The 21,919-nt window shown below is 55.2% G+C and overlaps 1 protein-coding gene across 1 annotated transcript in view; it reads right to left on the bottom strand.

The window, feature by feature from the left end:
- Positions 1-21,919, bottom strand: part of GRIP2 (glutamate receptor interacting protein 2) — a 71,570-nt gene that overhangs the window by 14,757 nt on the left and 34,894 nt on the right. Inside the window, exons 7-21 of the mRNA XM_075550894.1 lie at positions 20,960-21,105; positions 19,791-19,938; positions 19,526-19,695; positions 17,091-17,219; positions 16,614-16,763; positions 11,726-11,912; positions 11,063-11,208; positions 10,070-10,150; positions 9,194-9,260; positions 8,924-9,069; positions 7,840-7,984; positions 5,799-5,938; positions 5,089-5,268; positions 4,391-4,568; positions 2,824-2,929 (exon numbers count right to left, since the gene is read on the bottom strand). Of these exons, the coding sequence (XP_075407009.1) occupies positions 2,824-2,929; positions 4,391-4,568; positions 5,089-5,268; positions 5,799-5,938; positions 7,840-7,984; positions 8,924-9,069; positions 9,194-9,260; positions 10,070-10,150; positions 11,063-11,208; positions 11,726-11,912; positions 16,614-16,763; positions 17,091-17,219; positions 19,526-19,695; positions 19,791-19,938; positions 20,960-21,105 (2,119 nt within the window). The remainder of the gene's footprint in view (positions 1-2,823; positions 2,930-4,390; positions 4,569-5,088; positions 5,269-5,798; positions 5,939-7,839; positions 7,985-8,923; positions 9,070-9,193; positions 9,261-10,069; positions 10,151-11,062; positions 11,209-11,725; positions 11,913-16,613; positions 16,764-17,090; positions 17,220-19,525; positions 19,696-19,790; positions 19,939-20,959; positions 21,106-21,919) is intronic.

Raw genomic sequence — 21,919 nt, 5'->3', positions numbered from 1 at the left:
TTTTGAATCGTATCATTGTGAATGAGGGGGAGTGCGAAGTGGGGACCCAAAGCCCATCTGTAGGCAACTGGACATCCCCTTATGGAAGGGTCATGGAGAGGAGATGAGTCTGTCAGGGTGCAGTGTAGCAATGATGAAATATACAACTTTCCTCTAGTTCCTAAATGCCTTCTCCCCACCCACTATCATGAACCCAATTCTACCTTACAAATCTGGCTAGACCACAGGATGTACACTGGTACAGATAGCAACTGGAATCACGGGGAATCCAGGACAGATGATCCCTTCAGGACCAGTGGTGAAAGTGGCAATACTGGGAGGGTGGAGGGAGGGTGGGGGTAAAGAGGAGGAACCGATTACAAAGATCTACATATAACCTCCTCCCTAGGAAATGGACAACAGAAAGTGGGTGAAGGGAGACGTCGGACAGGGAAAGACATGACAAAATAATTTATAAATTATCAAGGGTTCATGAGGGAGTAGGGAGCAGGGAAGGAGGAGGGAAATTGAGGAGCTGATGGCAGGGGCTTAAGTGGAGAGCAAATGTTTTGAGAATGATGAGGGTAACGAATGTACAAATGCGCTTTATATAATTGATGTATGTATGGGTTGTGATAAAGAGTTTTTGAGCCCCCAATAAAATGATTTTTTTTAAAAGAAAGAAAGGTCCTTTTTGACAATGAATGTAACACCTTTCCTCTTGGTTGTTTCACTCCTGGCCTAGCACACCACAGGACTTTCTGGTTCAAAATGTCCAGGACCAGTCCATTTCACTTCTGTAAAGCTTAGATTGTGGATACTTATGCTTTCTCTTTCATTTTTACAGCGTCCTATTTTCCTGGATTTATACTGCATACATTTCCAAGTTTGGGTTATTAATTGATGCTTGCAGCTGTTTCATCTCATATTGACTAGGCCCCTCAGCAAATGAAGGTCCCACAGGCTTTACTTCCACATCATTATAATCGACTCTACTCTCAGAAGGCAGCTAGCTCTTCCTCGATCATACTGCATCTTCCAACCAGAGAGCCTCATCTTCTCTCCCTGTATCTGACAATGATCTGCTGCTTTTCTTGACATTTTCAGTATCAGACACTGTTTCAATTCTGTCCACAAGGTTTTCTGTGGCTAATTCCTCCAAAGGACAGTATAGTCTTCTCCATAGTCTGCTCTTTAGTGGAAGCTCTGCTGAAACCTGGCACTTCGGGTGTCCCTGCTGGCATTAGACATACAGGAGACACAGCAACATAGCGGCATGACAACAACACACAAGCCACCACAAACAAGCGGTAGAGCTGAAGGTTAGATTGGCCTATAAGGTAAATAATAACACCCGGGAGGTACACAGTCCTTAGACGGATCGGCCATTGAAATGAAAGGGGCAGTGTTTACCCAAGGATAAAGTCCATAGAGATAGCACAAAGGAGAAATGGACACAGAAAGCACGTGGAGGCCATGGGATAAGTGATGGGATGTCATCGGGGATGTCAAAAGAAGGAAGGACGAGCTGGTCAAGTAAGTAGGGTTAGGGCTAGGGTTGAAAACGGATCTGTAAAAATACACAGCGCCAAACCCAAAACTCTGCTTTAATATAATCCAAGGTCTTAAGAGAAAATCACGCTGGAAAATTTAAGAGAATTTGTAATTGAGTTAGCAATACTGAAATCAAAACTGGCGGGATACAGCCAAGATAGAGTTTTCAGGGAAATTCAAAGCTTTAAATGCACTATGTTAGGAAAGAAGAAAGAATAACAATTAAAGAGCGAAGAAGCCGGGAATAACATTATTACTTAAAAACAAAGCACAAGGAAGGAAATACCAAAATTAAATACAGAATGGATAAGACAGAAAACAATGAGACAAGCAAGATAGCAAAACCAAACTTGTTCTTTAAATAGTCCCTCAACTTACCCACTGACCTGGAGTTGAGGCCAACTCATAGCCCCGACAGACAGGGCAGAACTGCCCCGTGAGCTTCTGAGACTGTAATTGTTTATGGGAGTAGAAAACCCTGTTTTTCTCCCTTGGAGCTGGCTGGCGATTTTGAACTGCTGACCTTGAAGATCACAACCCAATTCATAACCACTATGCCACGAGGGCTCCACTTAAGTACCCCAGGAGAGGGAAAGACTGATGCAGAAGAATAAAGATGGCTTCAGGTAGCAATATTAAAAATAAAGAAGGAAAAGGCACAGATAAAGTGACACTTGCTCTCAGGGTGTGAAGAAGTTTCAGAAATGGCTAAGTACAATCCCCCAAGCCCCCTCCTGGGAAGCCTGCTTCATCATGGGCCATGCTGACCTCGCACCAAACTGCTCTCCCTGTGGGATCCCAAGGTCTCTCTTTTCCCATGATGCCAATGGTATCGCCACCTTCAGTCTTCCATGGGACACACCCATAAAGAACCACAACCACAGTTCGCACATGCACACAGATACCCAAGCCCCGCCCCATGTAAATGTTCCTACACAGACACACAGACTCTGAAAATACACTTTGCACGTGTGCATGCATGAACATGCTCACATGTGTGCATACACATACCCTCTCAGTGCACACACAGTGACATGGGCCACGCTCACACGAACATGCGCCCAACGTGCTATCATGAAACCCTCAATCATACTGTATGCGTGTTCATGCACAGTCCATACGTGTGTGAAGACACAGTCAAACAGATGAAGGTGCCCAGATGGGTGCACACCTAACCAATGTCACACATGTGCATATCCCCATCAACATGCTCACCTAGTACACCACCACCCCCCGCCCCGTGCCCAGACATATGTGTCCCTCTCAGGCCAGTGGGACATGTGGTCATACCTCCAGTTCCCTCAGCAGCTCTGACTGACCACATGACTCCAGGTCTTCAAGAACTTCCCCAAACATGTGCCAGAAGCCCTCCTCGCTGGTGGGGCCAGGAACTGGGCTGTAACGTAGGAACCAGACAGGGTCAACTCCTGGTGGGCGGGCAGGCGGGCAGGTGGGCGGAGGCCTGAGGACTCTTCAGGGCCCTAGGACCCGGCGTTGGGCTCCAGGGGCCATACATGGGCAGGCGGGCAGGCGGGCAGGCGGGCATCTTCGGTGGCAGTTCTGGGGCCCCAGGGCAGTGGTTGGTGACACGGAATGGGGACAAGACGCAGTTAGGGGCAACCAGGGCTGTTGGTGGCCAGTTAGAACAGGGGCAGATGAGACGGGGTGGAGATCGGTGACACAGGACGCCTGGGAAAAGAGACGGACGGACAGACAAAAGACAGACAGAAAGGAAATCCACAGTGTAACCCCAGCCTTGGCCCCACCCAGACACATGGGACAGTGACAAGTACGGAGCTGGAACCGGCAAGGACACAGATGGATGGGAAGGGTGGGGCACTTCTGGTGGGGAGGGATCAGGACCTCCTCAGAACTTCTGCCCTGTTGTCTGAGCCTGCGAGCCAGTCAAACACCCCGATCTTGCTAGAATGGGAACGAGGCCCGTGTCCACACTGGAATCAGCGCACATCCTCTTTGTCAAAGGCCTCACTCTCCGACGGGACCCTCGGGGAGCAGGAGGCAAGAGCCCTCTCCTTCCCTTCCCACCTGACAGAGGAGAACATGGAGGCCAAAGGACGTTCACTCCACACAAGCCCCTTCTACAAACAAGCCCTGGCCAGGTTCGCTCATGGGCAGAGGGATGTGCGGGGAAAGGAGGTGTGGCGGCTCCTGCTCTTGAGATCCTGGCGGTTCATGCAGAGGCTGAATAAGCGCCCACGAGGGGCAGGCACTGAGCCAGGGCGCCACACAGAAGAGACGAAATCCAGGCAATTAGTCAGAGGTGCCACAAAGTGACAAGGGAGGCTGTGGGTGCCAGGGGAGGGAGGGAGGAATCTGCTCCACTTGAGAAAGTTGGGGAAGCTCCCTAGTTGGAGCAGGGCCATCTTGGTGGGGGTGGGGGGTGCCTTGGGGAATGCGCCGGGACTCTGCAGGGGAGAAGACAGACGGACAAAAGGGCAGTCTTGGCAGAAGACAGGTACAGAGATGGGAGAGGGTCGCCTGTTCCGTCCACCGCAAGCCCTCTCTTTTTAGGGCGGGGCTGAGTTGAGGGATGTCAACACTCAGAGCTAGGAGCTCAAGGCTCCTGGGGCAGCAGCCTGTCGTCCAGGGCCATCAAGCATTCTGGACCAAAGTGCGAGGGGGAGTCTGGGTTCGAGCTCTAAGCTTGCTGCCCCACTTCAGTGAGCAGGACTTTTGAGACTTAGGAAGCCAGGCCAAGCTGCTTCCCCACCTCCCCACTTCATCCGGGCGGCTGTGGTCCCCCCAGTCTACCCTCAGGAGCCAGGCGACACTCTTCCATCCCTCCCACCCTCGACCTAGCCAAGGCACCACGACTGCCTCCTCCCTCTCCACAGACCTCATTGGTGGCTCCCAATCCTCCTCCTCCTCCTCTTCCTCGGGAAAGCTCTCATCCGCAGGGGCCTGGGTGTAGCTCCTCCTCTGGGGCTCTGTGGGTGGGGAGCTGCTCCTCAAGCAACCAGGCCGCCACTCCTGGGGAGCCACACCCCGGGCTGCCGCCTGCGGGGTGTAGGAACCTGGCAGGTGGGAAGCAGGCTGTCTATGTCCCCTCATCTTGCCTGCTTCCCGACCACATTCCCCAACATGCCAGGTGGTGTGGCAGAAGCCTTTGTCCTCTGGGCTTTCATGGATACCCAGAACCCCCCACCCCCACTCCCCAAGGCCTCTGCCAGCACATCCCCATCCCAGGTCCTCCAAGCTCCCTCTCATCCAGCACATAGACCTGCTGGCCAGGTCTGCGACCCTGCCCAAGTCCACAGGGCAAGGCTGGGCTTCACTCCATGCTATCAGCACGGACTGACTGCACACATGCCGGGTGCCAAATCCTGGGCCAAGAGCGAGGGGCACCTGATGTTGCGCCTGGCTGCAGGCTGGGGGGATCCGGACAGCCAGCCCTGAAACTGTGGCCCAGGGACCCGGAGGATGGTAGCTGGTAGCAGATTCACATGGCCCCTCAAGGATGGAGCTGACTAGGGGAGGAGTGGCCAGAGGGAGGAGAACGAACATGGTGTTTGTCCAAGCATTCCCAGGCATTACCTTGTCCTCCAAAACCGCCCTCTGTGGCCGAGCTGTCCCAGGACTCCACAGCGCTGTCCACGCTGGGCACGGCGGGGGAGAACCGGGCTGCCAGCAGGCCCCCTTTGAGGGTCTCGGGCAGGTCCTCCTCAGCATCACTGGTCTCGCTGAGGCTGCCTGACTGACGAGGCGTGAGTGGGCCTAGGGGAGAGGGGGGTAGGCATGTCGCTGCCACTGGCCTCTGAGCTCAGGGGATGAGGGAGAGGTGGAGAGCCTCGGGGAGCTTGCTACCAGGAGACCTGACACCTGTGCCCTGCCTTCATCGCCCAGGAAGGGGCGCGGTAACAGGACCCCTGCAGCTCAAAGAGGCTGGACCACTGCTCAAGGCACAGGGCGAGCAACAGTGGAGCCTGGGGAGAAGTCAGGGTGCTCTGGCTCGAGGAGGTCTTCTGACCCAGGCTTTTGGGGTCTAGTTGGAGAAACTGAGGAGCATGCGCTATGAGTAGGAGGCACACACCGGTGTGGAGCCCTGGGCTCAAACTTAACCTGTGACCTCGGGCTGGCCCATCACCCCCTTCTTTGAGCCCTTCCATCGTCAGCTCTATCGGGTAGCCTGGACCCCTATGGGATTGTACCTTTGGGGGAGGTTCACATGCAGAGCCTAGCACAAAGCAGGAGGCTCCCCTTCCTAAATGGGTGAGGGAGGCTCTGGGACGCAGAGGGAGGCTCACGGTCCAGCTGCTTCTTGATCTTCAATGTGACAGTCTCCCCAGCCACCTGCAGGAGGTGGATGGCCTCACTCAGTGGCCGGCCCTTGAGGCTAACGCTGTTGATGGCCAGGATACGGTCCCCAACATGGATGGCACCCGTCCTGGGGAAGGGGCACAGGGGATGCGGTTGGTGTGTCTAGGCAGAGACTTTGAGAGGAACGCTGCCCGGGGGTGGGGTGGGGTGGGGTGGGGGAGACCTGCAGAACGTCTCGCCTAAGCCTGGAGGACCAGAGGTAAAGCCAGTTTGCAGGGTTGAGAAACCAAGCGGCAGCACTGCTCTGGTCCAGCAGTTCTGTCCTGGGAGCTCCTCCATCCAGACTGGGATGGGCAAACTGCGGCTGTATCTCGATATACATGTGGCTCAGAAATAAAATGGACAACAAAAACAGAACTACCATGGTTTCATTTATCAAAATCTAAGACCATGTTATCTGGATCCTAGCGATGTCATTTATTTGGGAAAACACACTGCATGGCTCTCAAATAATTTTTTAAAGGGTGGCGAGGAACGGGATCGGCTCTTCTGTCTCAAAAGTTTGCCAACCCTGACGCTGGCCCATTAAAGGGAGGTAGGGTGGGGCTCAGGCAGGTGAGTCTGAAGATCAGCCAGGGCTCTGGGGGGAGAAGGTGCAACTCCAACTGCAGACAGAGGTCACAGTTGGGTGGGGAGCTCCTGGGGGGCTGTGCCCAGCATTGCTCAGGCCGCTCCTCCGGGTGTGCGTGAGTCCGGGGTGACCCATTCAGGGAGGGGAGGTCCCGAGCTGGGCTGCTGAACGCTGACATGAGACGGTCTGAACTGAGAGGGGTCAGGTGGAAAACGCACGCCGGAATCTGAAGGCCCGTCTAGAAGAGCAGAGTCTCTACGTTGCAGGCTAGCGATCACACGTCGGGTCAGTTGCACACGTGTTCAAGATGAATTTCGTTTCTGTGGACGTTTCTAATGTGGCTACTAGGAAATGTATCATGGACACTGTGGCTCACATTACAGACAACCCCGAGCTAGAGCAAGCTGGTGGGGGCGGGGCGGAGAGGGGGTCGGGTTGTCTGTTGCGTGGCCCACGGCCAAACTCCTAAATCCCTGCACAAGGCCATGAGTCAAGGCTGACTCATGGTGACCCTATAAGACAGGGTGGAACTGCCCCTGTGGGTGTCCGATACGGTAACTCTTCACAGGAATGGAAGGAAAGCCTCATCTCTCTCCTGGGGAGAAATCCTGAGGTGGATTTGAACTGCTGACCTTGCTGTTCAGCACAGTCTATCGAAAGAGTCTCCAGAGCTTCTATGAGGTCAGAACAGCTCGCACGCGTCTCTGCAGTCTGCCTGATGTCCAGCAGGGGGAACTCCGGGAGCGCTCAGTCGGGTGGCCTGAGATTCAGCCCCAGAAACCAGCTCCTCTGGCCTGCTCCTAGCACCACTCTGTCCACTGTCCTCCCCGTGTCCATTAGCCAGGAGGCCCCTCTGACAACCAGAAATCCCTAGGCCCCTCTTTGTGCTCCGTCTACTCGGGATCTACTCTTCTCCTGAGCTGGGATCCCCCTCCTTTGAGGCCTGTGGGCCTGGCTGTGGGATGGTCTATCTGCTCACCGGGGACACAGTCAATCTCACAGTTCCCTCAATTTCAGACCCAAGTCCTGCAGGAGAGGAGTCTGGGGTCAGCCCCCCCCAGTGCCTCCGGAGAAGCTCTCCCACATAGTCTTAGGGTGCACTGTGGTAGGTAACGTATCCTGGTCTAGTTGACAATGCTGAGTTTTAAGAGACTCAGGTGGAAAGTCCAGGTTATGAAGAGAGGTTAGCATACCTCTCCGCTGTACTAATCTGGGGCTAGAAGGCAGGGGCTAACCCACTCACCTTGGAGATGAGGAAACGGGGGCACAGAGAGGGCAAGTGACCGGCCTAATGACACCCGGGACAAAGGTCAGAAGTCTGGTCTGGTTCCCCAAGCATTGCTGCTGCACGGCGGGGGCCCTGGGCCCACCCTGCCTCTCCGTGGAGCCCAGCCCACCTCTCGGCCAGTCCGCGCTTGGTGAGGCCTGAGATGATGATCGGGTCGAACGGCTCCTCTGTGCCCGAGATGGTGATGCCCAGGGGGCCCCCGTAGCGCTTGAGTGCCACCGTGTAGCTGATGGCTCCAGTGGTCTCCTGTTCATCTGCCAGGGAGAGGGGCACCCATCAGGGTGGAGGGGGGTCATTAAGTGCGGGGAGGACCCTCAGTCTTAAAGCTCTTGTTCACTCATTCATTCATTCATTCATTCACTCACTCGCTCATTCACCCCTTGGTCAGGAACCCATTCACTCTTGCCACAACTTCAGGCACTTCAGCCTGGGGCCCCGTCTTTCATCTCCAGAAATATTTTCTTCCAGCTCAATCATCATTACAGCAAAAGAGGGAAGGGAAGCGAGAAAGTAGGGAAGGGAAGGGAGAAACAAGAACAGAACAAAACCAAAGGGGACCCAAGACTTTCAAGCAGAACCTTTCCACACAGCATGAGAAAACAATAGGTGTGTGAGGACGATGGAGACCTGGATCCGCAGCTTCTCTTTTAAAAAGGCGCAACCTGCCCACTCGAGGGTGTCTTCTCCAAAGGGGGAGTCCAAACCTGCCTCTTTGAGTAGGGGCCTCACCCCTCCCTTCTGCTTTCCCAGCCAATAGAATTCGTCTTCCCTTCCGGGCCTGCCTGCGCATCCGTGGCATCTGTCTAGCAGCAGAGGTGTGGGAGTTGGCAGGCTCTGCTTGTTCCTCACAACACTCCCCCACCCCCACCCCCCGCCCATTTAGCTGCACATTCTTCCATTCATTCAAAGCCGCAGCCACACATCTGCTCCCTGGGGGGGGGGGGGACGGTCTCCTCTACAAGGCTTTGTGCCAGGCATGATGGAGGCCGGGTTTCAAACTCCCACCCAGCACACAAACGGGGAGGCCCCAGATTAGGGCTGCCCATTCCCCCATGTATTCATTCAAGGGGCTTCCACAAGCCAGTCCTCCTATGGCACCTGTCAGCCTCCCTTCCTTGGTCCGAGGGAGCCTCCAGATGGCAGGCCCTCCAGGAGCATAGGATCAGGGATGGGGTGGGGAGGTCGGGCCATACCAGAGTTGTCCTCATCCTTCCGGACCTTCAGCGTCACCAGGTCCTCGCACTGCCGCAGGATCTGCATGGCATCCTCCATGGGGCAGTTGTTCAGTCGGATGTTGTCGATGGCCAGCAGCTTGTCACCCGGCTCGAGGGTGCCCGTCCTGCGCAGGTGGACGTGGGGATTACAAGAAGCATGGCATGCAGCGGCTGTAACCCTCCCCCACCCAATACCCTCCCCACCTCCACACACGGGCCCTGCCCAGGTCCCCACCCAGGCAAGCCTACCTATGTGCGACACTGCCTTTCTTGATGTCCGAGATGATCAGAGGCTCCCCTCGCTTCCTGCTGCTCGCTGGAGAAAAGGGGGCATGGGTCCAACCTTCGACTCTCCAGTCTTGGGATGGCCATGTTCCGGGGTATGGGGAGGGGGGCAGTAGGTCAAGAACTCTGGGCTCGGCTGCCTGCTCACATCCTGGTCCCCTGGCTTCCCGGGTGGGCAACTAAGCATAAAATCAGCTCAATTTTCCGTGCCTCAGTTTCTCTTCTTGAAAAGCAGGGTTGATGGCACAAACCCCCGTGGGAGTGCTATGAAATGAGACTAGCTACTGCAGGCACAAAACCTAGAGTGCTGCCGAGTTCATAGTAGGTGCTCAATAAATTCCACTCTTTCCTTCTGCCAGCTGAGCCCACCCCCACCCACCAAACTGTGAGCTACTTGGGGGGTGGGTCTACCTCATGTCTGTCTCCCAGAACCAACTCTGTCCTCCTACTGTGAATTAAGCACCTGCAGCTGGGCCCTGGGAACACAGTGTCTATTACCTGGAAAACCAAACCATCTGAACTAAGGGCACCTCACCCCCCACCGGCCCCAGGAGACCCATGAGGCCAGGCATTCCCACCTTGGAATTAGAAATTGAGGTTTTGGGGAAGCTGGAATCAAGCTGGAAGACACACACTAAATGGACCAGGATCAAAGTGAGGCAGCCCTGAATTGTACCCACCCCCGCCCCCAGCTGTGCTGCGGCCCAGCTGTCCCTGAAATGCTGATTGGAGCAACCAAGCCCTCCCCAGTCCCCACCCTCTGAGCAGCAGTGACAAGTTCTTTTGGGGCAGCTGAGTCTTGAGGGTAATGGGGAGGGCTGAGCAGGTGAGGGGACTCACAGCTGATGGTGATGCCCAGTTCCACGCCGCGCCTCTTGGGAAGCTTCACGTGGAAGGTTCCGCTGCTTGGGATGACAGACTCTGCGGACACACACACACACACACACACACACACACACACACACACGGATGGCATGAGACCCTCCGGGGGTCCACTCCGGGCACATCAGGTCCTCCTGGGAAGGAGCGCCAACAGCCACCACCATGGCAGCTGAGGCACAAAACCAGGCAGATTTGCCCAAGACAACCAACTCACCTGGGCAGAGCAGAGAGGCGGTTTGAACCTCCCATTCACGGTCAAATCCAGCCCCCGGAGCCGACTGAAAACGACTCGGTGCCAGGCTGCGGTGGGCTTGTTTCCTGGGACTTACATCATAACCCTAAACACACCCCTGGGCATGCGTTGGGCTGCTAACTGCAAGGTCAGCGGTTTGAAATCACCAGCTGCTTCTTGGGAGAAAAACGAGGGCTTCTACACCCGTAAAGAGTAACAGGCTCAGACCCACCGGGGCAGTTTCCATCCTGTCCTAATGGGCGCCCAGGGGTCGGAATCAACTCGATGGCAGTGAATTTGGATTTTTTAGACTCGGAGCCCCACTCCATAGCGTGGAAGGACTCGTTGTACAGAGGGTAAGTGTCCTGTCCAAAATCACAGGGCCTACATCACAGGAGCAGAATCCTAACACACAAGTCATTTGGGATACTTTGCCTGGTCCATGTAATTCAGAAGCCGGGAGCTGTTTTCAGCACCCCCATCCCACCAGGCGCTGCTTCACTACAGCCTCTCATCAGCCCAGCTCAGTGTGGGGAGCACCTTCCTCCCCAGCCAGGGCGGCCTTTCTCTGTACCATCAGTGTTCCATCAGAAACTGTCCCTGGGGCAGGGTCCCAGGGGCAGGTGAGGAGTAGGGTTGGGTGGGAAAACCTTTGCGGGAGGCAGGAGCAGGATGCTGACAGGAGGAGGCACAGGCTGCAAGAAGGGTCCTGTACTCACCTGCCACATCGAACTCGATCTCCAGCACAACCTTGTGGGCCAGAGCAGCATCCCGCAGCAGCTGGTTGGCTTCCTCCATGGTCCCATCCTCGGTGGCAATGCCATTGATGGAGAGCACACGGTCCCCAACCTGCAGCAGCCCACACCTGAACCGGGGCAGCCCCGCAGGGATGAGGCCAGCATCAAGGCACCAGGGAGAGACAGGATCCTGGGCTGCACAGGGGTATGCCCAGCCCTCGCCACCCCTACTGCCTGCCTGGGGTTTTCCCTCCCCAGTGGGGTTTGCCTCTCAGGTCTGCCTGGATCAACTGTCTCCTCCAGCAATCTGCCGCAGGGTTCTGTCCAAGTAAGGGCTTGGGCTTGTAGGACCTGCTTTGTCTATCCAATGGAGAGGATGAAATGGGCCTTAGAAAATGGCTACGGAGGGTGATGAAGTCCACAGACTCTATCAAGTCTCAGGAATGCCAATCATGAGCTACGTGACCCTGAGTCAGCAAGTCAGCTTCTCTGAGCCACTGTTCCTTGAAATGGTGCCGACGGATGTGGTGGCTATATGAGCTAGGCTTCTGAAGGCTGGGACGTGGTGTGGACTCAGTTTCCCTGGTCATCTGTCAGCCCCTGATTCTGAAGATTAACGGGCACAGGGACGAGCAGCAGGCTCACCTCTCAGCCGGACTGTCGGGCTCGATGAAGCGCACGAGGGGTGGGGAGGACAGGGTCTCGGTGGCAAAGATGCCACCCTGGAGCTGAAGGCCGAAGCCGCTGAGGGGGTCTCCGCAGAGCACAATCTCGGTGGTCTCTGTGTGCACGATCTGTCCACCTGGTCCCACTGTGCTGGAGGCCAGTGACACTGTGGGGCAGGTGAGCATGGGTACTCAGGTGGATCACCCTGTGGGGTCTTCCTGCCTACCCACCCCAGCCCGAGACCTGGAGACAGATCACCAGTCAGTAAGTGACCTGCCTAAGCTGTCCTGAGCGTCACATAGTGAGCATGGTGCCCACCCTGCAGGCCTGGCCCCACTGGAACTGCTCCAATGTCAGACAAGAGACTTTGAGGTCCCCCACTGCTGTGTCCTATTTTGACGTTAGCACGTGGGTAAGTCACAATGCATTGCTCTCACATTCTAGAAACTTGTATTAAACAAACGTCACAGCACACGAGGCTGTCCTTCCTTGATCCAGCCTCCATCTAGGCCCATCTGAAGCCAGCGTTTCCATCAAGGGTCATGAGTGTTAAAAATCTCCCCCCAAAGAACGCTGTGCTCTTGGACTAACATCACCACCAATGACAGCTTCGGCATCTGCCTGGGGCTCCAATCATATTCTTTTTCCATGTTCTACAACACGAAGCCCGAAAGGGGCAAGACCAGGGCTATAGGGGGCATGGGGTACATTTATTCCCCCAGTCCTCAAAGGGCAGACCTCACCGTGCGCCAAGACAAGAGCACATTCACCAGAAACAAAAACTCCCCAGCGCCACTTTCCTGACCCTTTCTCACTGATGCCATTTTCAGTTTCCTTAAAACGTCTTCTTCATGGCTGTCTTGTGTCCTTTGAGGAAAACTTCAAGATCACCTCCCCAAACCCCAAAAAACAGTCATCATAACTTTCTGAGCTGGCCTCCCTGTCTTGAATTTAACTCGTCTAGTGAATCTCCTTGGTAGTCCTGTTTTGATTGGATCTTGCTCTCTGGATAGTATTGGTAAATCCAAGACTCATCCTTGGCTATAATCTTGCTTCATAAAATCATCTCCCTATCTTCCATCTTGCTGGAGAGGTGGATGGCGAGATCAGCTCTCTGAGCTAGTGGATTTTCACACGATGGTTTTGGCACCCACTGAGCCCAAAGCTTGTGGGGGCCAAGATGTTGCTTCACAATTGGAGGTGCCAAAAAGAAAATGCCAAACCATGGGCAAGGCCAACTTCCTTAGCTGCTGCATCGACGGTATTTCTAGTTTTCTTCCACCGCCACCTGCCGAGACGTCACCCCGTTTCTTCATTTGTGGAGGTGAACGGTCTTCCCACCCTTGGCTCATCTGTGAGTCTTCCCACCCTTCCTGAAAATGCTGGGACCATCTGGAACTGCCTTCTGAGGGGCCCCATCGTTTACACTCATTGCATCCTTCCAAGGCTTTTGGAAGAGGTCCGCTTGGGTTTTAATAAAAATCCGCTATTAACTCTGACCTCAAAATCAGTTTTTGGTCCTTTCCCCCACTGCCCACCCCCCCGTGGCACAAAAATGAAGTCTCTGAATTGGAATCGACATGATAGCCATGAGATTGCTTTTGCGTTGATTTTCATGGAAGACACTCGAGAGAGGCGAAGGCAAGGGCACTCCTGAGAGGAACTTGGTCGGCGGCATGCTTACATACGCTTTGTTTGCAATAAACTGGTGTCTGCATGAACCAGTACCCTTGTAGCAATACTTACTGACTGACCCTGGCATACACTACTAAAGCAACAACCATGCTTTTTAACACTGCTGTGGGGCTGGCTCTGACTCGTGGTGACCCGCGTGTTACAGAGATGTGCTACCCGGGATTTTCTGGGCTGTCCTCTTTATGGAAGCGGGTCACGCAGGCCTTTCTTCCACAGTGCTGCCATGTGGGTTCCAGCCACCGACCTGCAGGTGAGCGAAAGTCCTTTGGATTCCCAGGGACCCCATCGAACAAAGCAGACCTGCTCCACAGAGACCCCACGGCTGCCATCTGTGTGGAACCCACAGCCACGTCTTCCCCAAAGAGCAGCTGGTGGATCTGAACTGCCCGTCTGGGTTAGCAGCCCAGCACTTGAACCACTGTTCAAGTATGTACCTTAGCGGTCGCACAGCGATCAAGCACTCATCTGGTAACAAGAAGGTCAGTGGTTCGACCCCACTAGCTGCTCCGCAGGAGAGAAAGTCGCAGCCTGCTTCCGCAAAGATTCACAGCTTTAGAAACTGGATGGAGGACAGGTCAACTCGGTCCTACAACAACCTTCTAACACCGCGACCCTTTCATACGGTTCCTCATGTGGTGGTGACCCCCAACCATACATTATTTTCATTGCTCCTTCATCACTGTCATTTTGCTACTATTATAAATTGGGCGACCACTGTGAAAGGGTCGTTCGACCCCCCAAAGGGGTCGCTACCCACAGGTTGAGAACCACTGCCCTACAGGCTCACTATGAACCAGAAGTGACTTGCCCGTGAAGGGTTTTCTTCTTTGATATGATGTTATGTTGTTTGGGGTAGCATCTTCATTGACATACATAACTCACACGACCTAACGCTCCCTTAAAGTATATCGTCAATGGTTTCCAGTGTGTTCACAAACTTGCGTGTGATGTCCTCCATCATTCATCGGAAGCTTGCCTGTCACTGCAGTAACAAACCCTGCTTGTTCCCTTTAGGCGTCACGCCCACTATTCCCACTGCCACCCGTCAATGGGAACCACGTGGTAATCCACTTTCTGTCACTCGGCACATTTGCAAGGTCCCATGCGGCCCGTGTCAGAGCTTCATTTCTTTCCATGGCCCAATAGCATGCCGTTGTCTCAGCCACTCATCAGCGGATGGTCACGGGGTTGCTTCCTTTCCGCAACAATGCGGTCATGAACACGCACATGAAAGCTTTCCTCTGAACATATGTTTTCATTCCTATTGAGTATACACCTAAAAGAAGCTGCTGTGTCAAGAGATAAATATAATATTTAACCGGCTGGTGGGGGGGGCTTCAAAATATCGTGGAAAATTTCCATTAAGCTCCAATTCCATTTTCCCATGAACTCTCCGAGGTCCTCTCATGTTATAGTATGACTACAGTGTTTATTATATATGAAAGGGCTCTGGTGCGACAGTGGTTACGTGCCAACGGCTAGCCACAGCAGTGGTTCAAACCCACCCAGCACTCAATGGTGGAGGGCGTGGCAGTAGGCCTTGGCAATCTGGGGGGGGGGGGAGTTCTACTTTGTCCTCCAGGGCTGCTAGGGGTTGGGATCGCCTCGATGGCGGTGGGTTTTGGGGTATTACATAGGAAATAAAGGGTACCGCTATCTTCACTCTCTTACAAAGTATATACCATCGTACTATTACTTTATTACACATTATAGTTTATATTACATACCACAGCAAGTTAAAAGTACCGTGTCAAGTGTGCTACGTCGTGACCTATAATTTCATTATGAGAGCTTTAATCATAAGAATGGTGGCTGGCACATCGGAGGAGGTACTAAAATTATTTGAGAAAACTGTTTAATTGCTCTCATCAATAATCATAACAATAACAACAAATTTATCAGTGAGTCATCCTACAGACTGGACAAGCCAGGGGCCCGAGGAGCAGCCAGCCTCCACACTCCCTGGGCCGTGAACAGCACGCTTGCCGTCTTTCACCTTTGTGTCCCAGCTTCGGTGGTTGGCAAAGGTGTGTGTTATCTTTCACCTGATTCTGGAAGCTGCTTCCCCTTTTCACTGTGGCTCCTGGGAAACTTGGACCCATAACTCATTCCTTTCAGATGCCACGTGACCCACAGCTCTCTCTTGCCTCATCTGGCTCCATCCCCAGGGGCCGAGGTGGGCATCCGCTACCTTTCCTGAAGCCTGTGCACCCTGGGGAGCTAGAAGGCAGGTTCACTTTCTACCTCAGCCAGGGAAAGACTTCAAACTTCTGGGCACTCTCCTGGCTTTGGCCACATCCCCATAGCTCCTGTATGCTCATTCACTACTGTTTCATCTCTCAGTAGATTCAGTGTCTTTAAGATGTAAACACCTTCATTTCCAAAGGGAATCCACGAGGAGGTTTCAGAAAGGTCATGGAAAACATGGAATTGGAAGACTGTGGACTATGACGGTGGGCTTTTTGAAGCCCCTTCACAGGGCAATGTGAAGTAGACACAAATGCCTACAGGCAAAACGTACATGGAAATACATATTAAAATATCATTTTGTAAAGTGACTGAAGTCTGGACAGACTGTTGCAGACCTGTGTGTTTCTGCTCTAGAAGAAATGAACAAATGTCAGAAAGATGGCAAAGATCTGGCAGCACCGCCCCGAGATGTCCTCTTGGAAGACCCAGGGCAGAAGGAGAGGGAAATGAAGCAGAACGATGGTGCTTTCATGCAAATCTGAAAAGATATCCCTCACACTACCTTGAGGCCCTTTATACCTCCTGTAGGGACTTTGTCATGCAAGACTCCCTATTCCCACAGAGCGGACGCCCGACTCCTAATATCTCGCTCTGTGGTTTCCAAGGCTGCAGCTTGTTAGTGGGGAGCCCATCACTCATCTTTGGAGCAGCTGGTGGGTCTGAACCACTGAGCTTTTGGTTAGCGGCCCCACACCTGACCATACCACCAGGGCTCCTAAGACAAGAACAGACGTGTTCAGAGTAACCAGGGTGCTGCACGTGTCCCTGTGTGTGGTGCAAAGTGCGCCCGGCCCTCCATGATGGCCCAGGGTGCCACTCACGTCATGTAACACTGCCTTACCCAAAACACCCCCGGCCCTGCACAAAGCTGGCTTTCAGGCCTGCAGGCACCCTGAAGGGCAGGGAAGAGAGCTTGGCTTACGTGAGCTTCTGTGCTCCCTTCTTCGCTGCCTCCTCCGCCCCATGGTGGTCCTGGGGCTCATGGGCTGGACTCCACGTGGAAGAGTGCCGGGGTTGGCGTAGGAGAAGGCGTGGTTCATGGTTGGCGAGGAGAAGGGCGTGGAGGACAGGGCTGGGGAGATGAGGGCACGGCCCTGTGAACCCCAGCTAGGCCCCTCCTCCCGCCCCACCGAGGGTGTCTGGGAGCCAAGCCAGTACAAGGAGCCTCCTCGGGTTGCCTTCCCTCTTTGACAACTCACTGCTTGCTGTGTGATCTCAGAGCAGTCTCTGTCCCTCTGTACCTGGTCAAGCCTGGCTCTCAGGGGCAGGAACCCATCTCAGCCCACCCCCATCAAGACCAGCAGCCTCCTGACTTCCCTGCCTCTTGGGTTCCGCCCCTGCCAAGCAGGCACAACTTCATTTCCAGGGGAATGGTGGGAAGGACTGGTGGGCCTATTACATCTGCTCTGGTCCTGGCTGGCCGGCGTGGTCCAGCTAGATGCCCTGCAGTGACCAGGGGGCCGGGGACTGTGGCAGGAGGGCAGGCAGGGGTCCCAGCGACGAGGCTGCTCACTCCTCTGCACCTTCACTGGTGGGCGAGAGAAGAGAGGGAGGGCGGGCGTTAGACCAATGGGCCCCCGCATGCTGCTATCTGTACCATGGAGGAGGTAGCGAGGGCCCGCAGAGCCTAGCAAGGCAATGCCACTCTGCTCACATGGTCTGGTCACCTGATGTGTGCCACACAGTGCCCAGACACCACTGGTAGCGCCCTCCCGCACCACACCTGGTTGGGGGGGGGGGCAGATTCCACCTAGCTCTGGAGCCCAGAGAATGCAGTCGGCTGGTGGCCTCCGGCTGCACAGCCTTCAGGCAACAGTGGAGCAGAGCAGGGTAGGTGGGACCCATGGCCGGGTCATTTCTGCTCTTCCTCAGACTCTCGGGGGAAACTCCTGTTCCAAGGGTCTTGAGGGGTCAGCTGAGATGGGATCAGACATGGCTTCTGCTTCCCCGCTTGACAGGAGGCCTGCCCCCCAATAGGGAGCACAATGCGACTGTGACACAAGCTGGATTCCATGCCCAGCTGCACAGAGAAGTTCAACTCAAGGGCAGGCAACGGAACTGCTGGCCCCAGTCAACCCCAAGCATCTATGCCTCAGGGATCGGGACTCTTCCTCCCGCCTCTCATCCTCCCAGCTAGCCCTTCTCCGTCCTGACTTTGGGGGCTCTGGCCTGGTCTACTGTTCCTTGGACAGATGGGTGGGGACCCACCGGAATCTCCTGCTTAAGGTGCTTCCAGGGCTGGGGAGCTCACCCCTGCTGAGCGCCTTCTTCCCACCCCTCCTCCCTGTGCTGTGCCCCTGCCCCATCTTGGGCCTGACAGACCCTATCACCAGCGGCCTGAGTGAAATCCTGGCTCCATCCCTGACCAATTGGGGGGAGTGGACAAGTCACTCAGCCTCTCTGTGCCTCGTAGTCATTATCTGCAAAATAGCACGAAAATAGTGGCTGTCTCCTAGGGTAATGGGGAGGATAAAAATGGGTTAATGTCTAGTTAAGGGCCTGGGCAGGGCCTGGCCCTCAGCAGATTCCCCACAGGGGATGGGGACCACCCATGGGACCTCACTGCCCTTCTTTGAGCCGCCGGTTCCTCATCTATAAAGTGGGACGGTGCTGACACTGGCCCCAAAGAATTGTCAAAAGGAGGACAAAAGAGGCCCTGCACTGTCTTCAATCTGGCTGACCTCGGAGTTAACAGCCCAATGCATCACCCCGACACCGCTCGGCTCCTGAGGGAGCTCTGCCATTGTGGCTTGATGAGACTGTGTCCAGTCCTGGCCGAGGCCCAGAAATAGACCCCTCTCAGACCCGCCCCCCCACAGTCAATCCAGAAGATGTCTTTCTCTTCTGGTGAGACTGGGTTTGCAAAGTAGCAACTGGGTACTTCGCCCCTGGACCTCACTCCTTGCTGTGGTTTTCCTGCCCATGATATCCTTCCTCTCCCAGAACTCGGGCCCTCACCTGAGCTACAGACCAGGGGGGCTGCAGCTGGCTCTGAGAGGGGGCATCCCTTGTCCACTGGTTGGAAGTGAAGTGAGTGCTTGAACCCGACTGGAGGGAGGACTGGGGTGCAGGAAGAGCTTCCCCACTCAGACCTTGAAGCTCCCTCCCTTTGGCCCCTCTCCACCCTGCCCTGCACTCCAGCTCTTAAGGCTCCCTGACCTGGGCTGGGAACCCTCTCAAGCCTCCCTTCCGCTTGGCTGCCTCCCTGGGACCAGCCAAGGGCCCTCAGGCGAGCCCAGGATCCACGATCTAACATCGCGGCGCACAGAAGCATTGTCCTCTGCCCATTCTAGTCCTGACACGTCTACCAGTGCAATCCACTTCGAAGGCCGCCAGGACAGCAGAGTCTCCGCTCACACTGGCAAGTTGTTCCTCTGCCCCACTGTCCCAGCATCAGCCACTTCAAGCCACCATTCCAGCTGCCCTGTCCAACTGGGCATGTGTTCTAGGAAGTTTTCATCGGGGAACCCAGTCTGCCCAGTGTTTTTTTTAATCATTTTATTGGGGGCTCTAACAGCATTCCATACATCAATTGTATCAAGCATATTTGTACATACGTTGCCATCGTCATTTCCAAAACATGTTCTACTTGAACATGAGGTGCAAGCTCCTTTTGTTTCCCCTCCCTCCTCCCATCCACTCCCACCCTCGTGAATCCTTGATCAATTATATATTGTTATTATTATTTCGTATCTTACACTGTCTGTCATCTCCTTTCACCCACATGTCTGCCCAGAGTTTTGATAGGGGAGCTCTCGGGCCCCACGCACCCAGCCCCCAGCCCACCCCATTAGCCCTCAGGCCTAAACCTGCAGACCCTGCTGGGGGACCCACCTGCCTCTGTGGGCTTCAGAGGTCGTCGACTATGGGGTGCAGGCAGGATCTCCAACTGCACTTTCTCCGAGACGCTGGCCAGGAGCTTGGTGGCCTCTAGCAGCGAGCAGTGCTCTGTGCTGGTGCCGTCGATGGAGAGGATGTGATCCCCAGCGTGCAGCGCCCCGCTCCTGGCCACATGGGGAATGGAGGGGAAGGCTGGGCCAGGACGGACAGAACTCTGGGTCACCTCCTCCCACCGGGCAGCATGCCGGGTGTGCCTCACCTGTCCACCACGCTGGCTGGCTTGATGCGGTCAATGGTAACGATGGACTTGCTGCGGTGGGAGCGCATGGTGAGTGAGATGCCCAGGGTGGAGCCTGGAGTCTTGGCAATCTCCACCATCAAGGGCCCGGATGCACTGGCCACTGTGTCTGGTACCGTGGAAGGAGAGGAGTCCCTTAAGATGCGACAGCTGAGTGCCTTCTGCCCCAGCTTAGGTCACCATCTTAACCCCCACCGCCCAGCTATTATACCCATTTTGACAGATAAGCCAACAGAGTGTGGCGAGGCAGGGGCCTTGTCTCAAGTCACCTGGCTGGCCAGCCAGCAGCAGAGAGGGCTGTGCTGGCCAAAACTCATTTGCTAGTATTGAGGGCCTGCTGGATGCCAGACACAAAGCTTACTATACCCCTCCTCCGCCTGCCATCTCTACCACCAACTCGGTCAGCTGCTCAAATGCATCCCTTTGCCGTGACCCTCAGCACCTCCCCCTCTCCCTCCCTGGCTGCAGCCAAGGAAGTCACGTCAGCTTGGCCTTCATACTTTCCGGCTCCCACCCCTGCTGCCCACCTCCTCAGCCGTCATCATCTTTCCATGGGCCGGCCCCAGATGCCTCGTACGGCTCTCCTGGCTGCCACTGTCACCTCCCCTTTGCCCTGTTCTCAGCTCACAGAGAGGAAGAGGTCAACCAGGTCCTGCAGGTCTGGCCCTGACACTGCTCTGCCCTCTCCTCCTGCCAGCCTCCCATCGCCCATCTGCTCTGGCCACAGCAAGCCTCCTTATGCCCACCAGGCTCTTGCCTCTGTGCCTTGGCGTCTACTGTTGCCCCTGCCTGAACTGCTCCTCCTGCAGATGTCCGCATCACTCCCTCCCTCCTGGAGCTAATAAAGAACATTGTCCGGCCCTTCCTGTCTCTCCTGCGGCCATCCAACACAGCCGATTTCCATCGATTTGGCTGGTAATCTGCCTCTTCCACCCTAACACCAGCTCCTGGGGAGCAGAGGTCCCACCTGGCTTGTTCAAGGTTGGGTGCCCTGTCCATCCAACAATGGCGGCACTTAGCCAAGTGCACAAGACCACACAGCCTTTGCAGTGATAAGGATTTGTGCCCAGTGCCTATCCCACCCCCTACCTCCTCCTGCCCCAGCCCTCCTTGCCCTTGGACCCACTCACCCGGGATGGCCACATCATACTCCACCTGGAAGAGGGCCTCGTGGCTACACTGCTTCAGGGTGGCCAGGGCAGCAGTGTGACTGGCCCCATGAAGAGGGACACCATCGATGCTGAGTAGCCGGTCACCCGCCTTCAAGGAACCCTCCCTGCAGGGAAGGGCCGTGCACCCTCAGAGGCAGGCGGGTCTCTGAGGACCAGCACAGGGAGGGAACACATGGGGACTGGGAATGAGTGGATGAAACAAGGGGTGGTGGTGGTGAAGTCAAGTCCAGGGTGACTTGAAGGCCCCCAGTCCAGGTCCAGACTCAGCCCCAGCTCAGTCCTCCAATGTTCGAGTTTCGATCGCTCACGCCCAGGGCACACGGTGTCAGGGAGAGCACACCACCCACTCCCTACCCCCCACGTGATCAGTGGTGACTCTGGCCCGGTGACAAAGGGACCTGGGAAAGAATTCAGCAGGGCGCCCAGGGGAGAGGCCCCAGCTAGAGTTCCTCTCCGTCTGTTTGCCCAGAGCACATGTTCCAGCATGAGGCCAAAGCTAATTTGGGCGGTTCTATGAATAGCGTATCACAGGGCTCCGTCCCAAAGACGGATTCAGATTCCTGGCTTCTCTTAAAATGGCCAGGAATCTCCCATCTACGAAGTCAGGGTGTCAGGGCCTGGGAACTACCTGGCCACGTCTCCTTGCCTGGCCCCTCTAGGCTAGGCCCACACAGAGCACGTCTGCTCCGTGCAGCCAGGGCTCAGGAGACAGGGTTACCGCTAACCTGCCCCCAAACTCTCATAATCACGCTTACAGGCTAGAGCATTGGACCATTGCAAAGGCAGGGAAAACTGAGGTGCAAGGAATGGAAGAAGAGCACCGCAGTTCACTGCGACAGTAACATGCTGGGAAGAACGAGCTTGCCATCCCTCCCCGCTGGAGCCCGGGCAGGCCAAGAGGTTCATCTGGGATGTGGG

Source organism: Tenrec ecaudatus, chromosome 5 (assembly GCF_050624435.1).
Source record: "Tenrec ecaudatus isolate mTenEca1 chromosome 5, mTenEca1.hap1, whole genome shotgun sequence".
Taxonomy (NCBI): Eukaryota; Metazoa; Chordata; class Mammalia; order Afrosoricida; family Tenrecidae; genus Tenrec; species Tenrec ecaudatus.
This window is presented reverse-complemented; position numbering and strand designations above follow the sequence as displayed.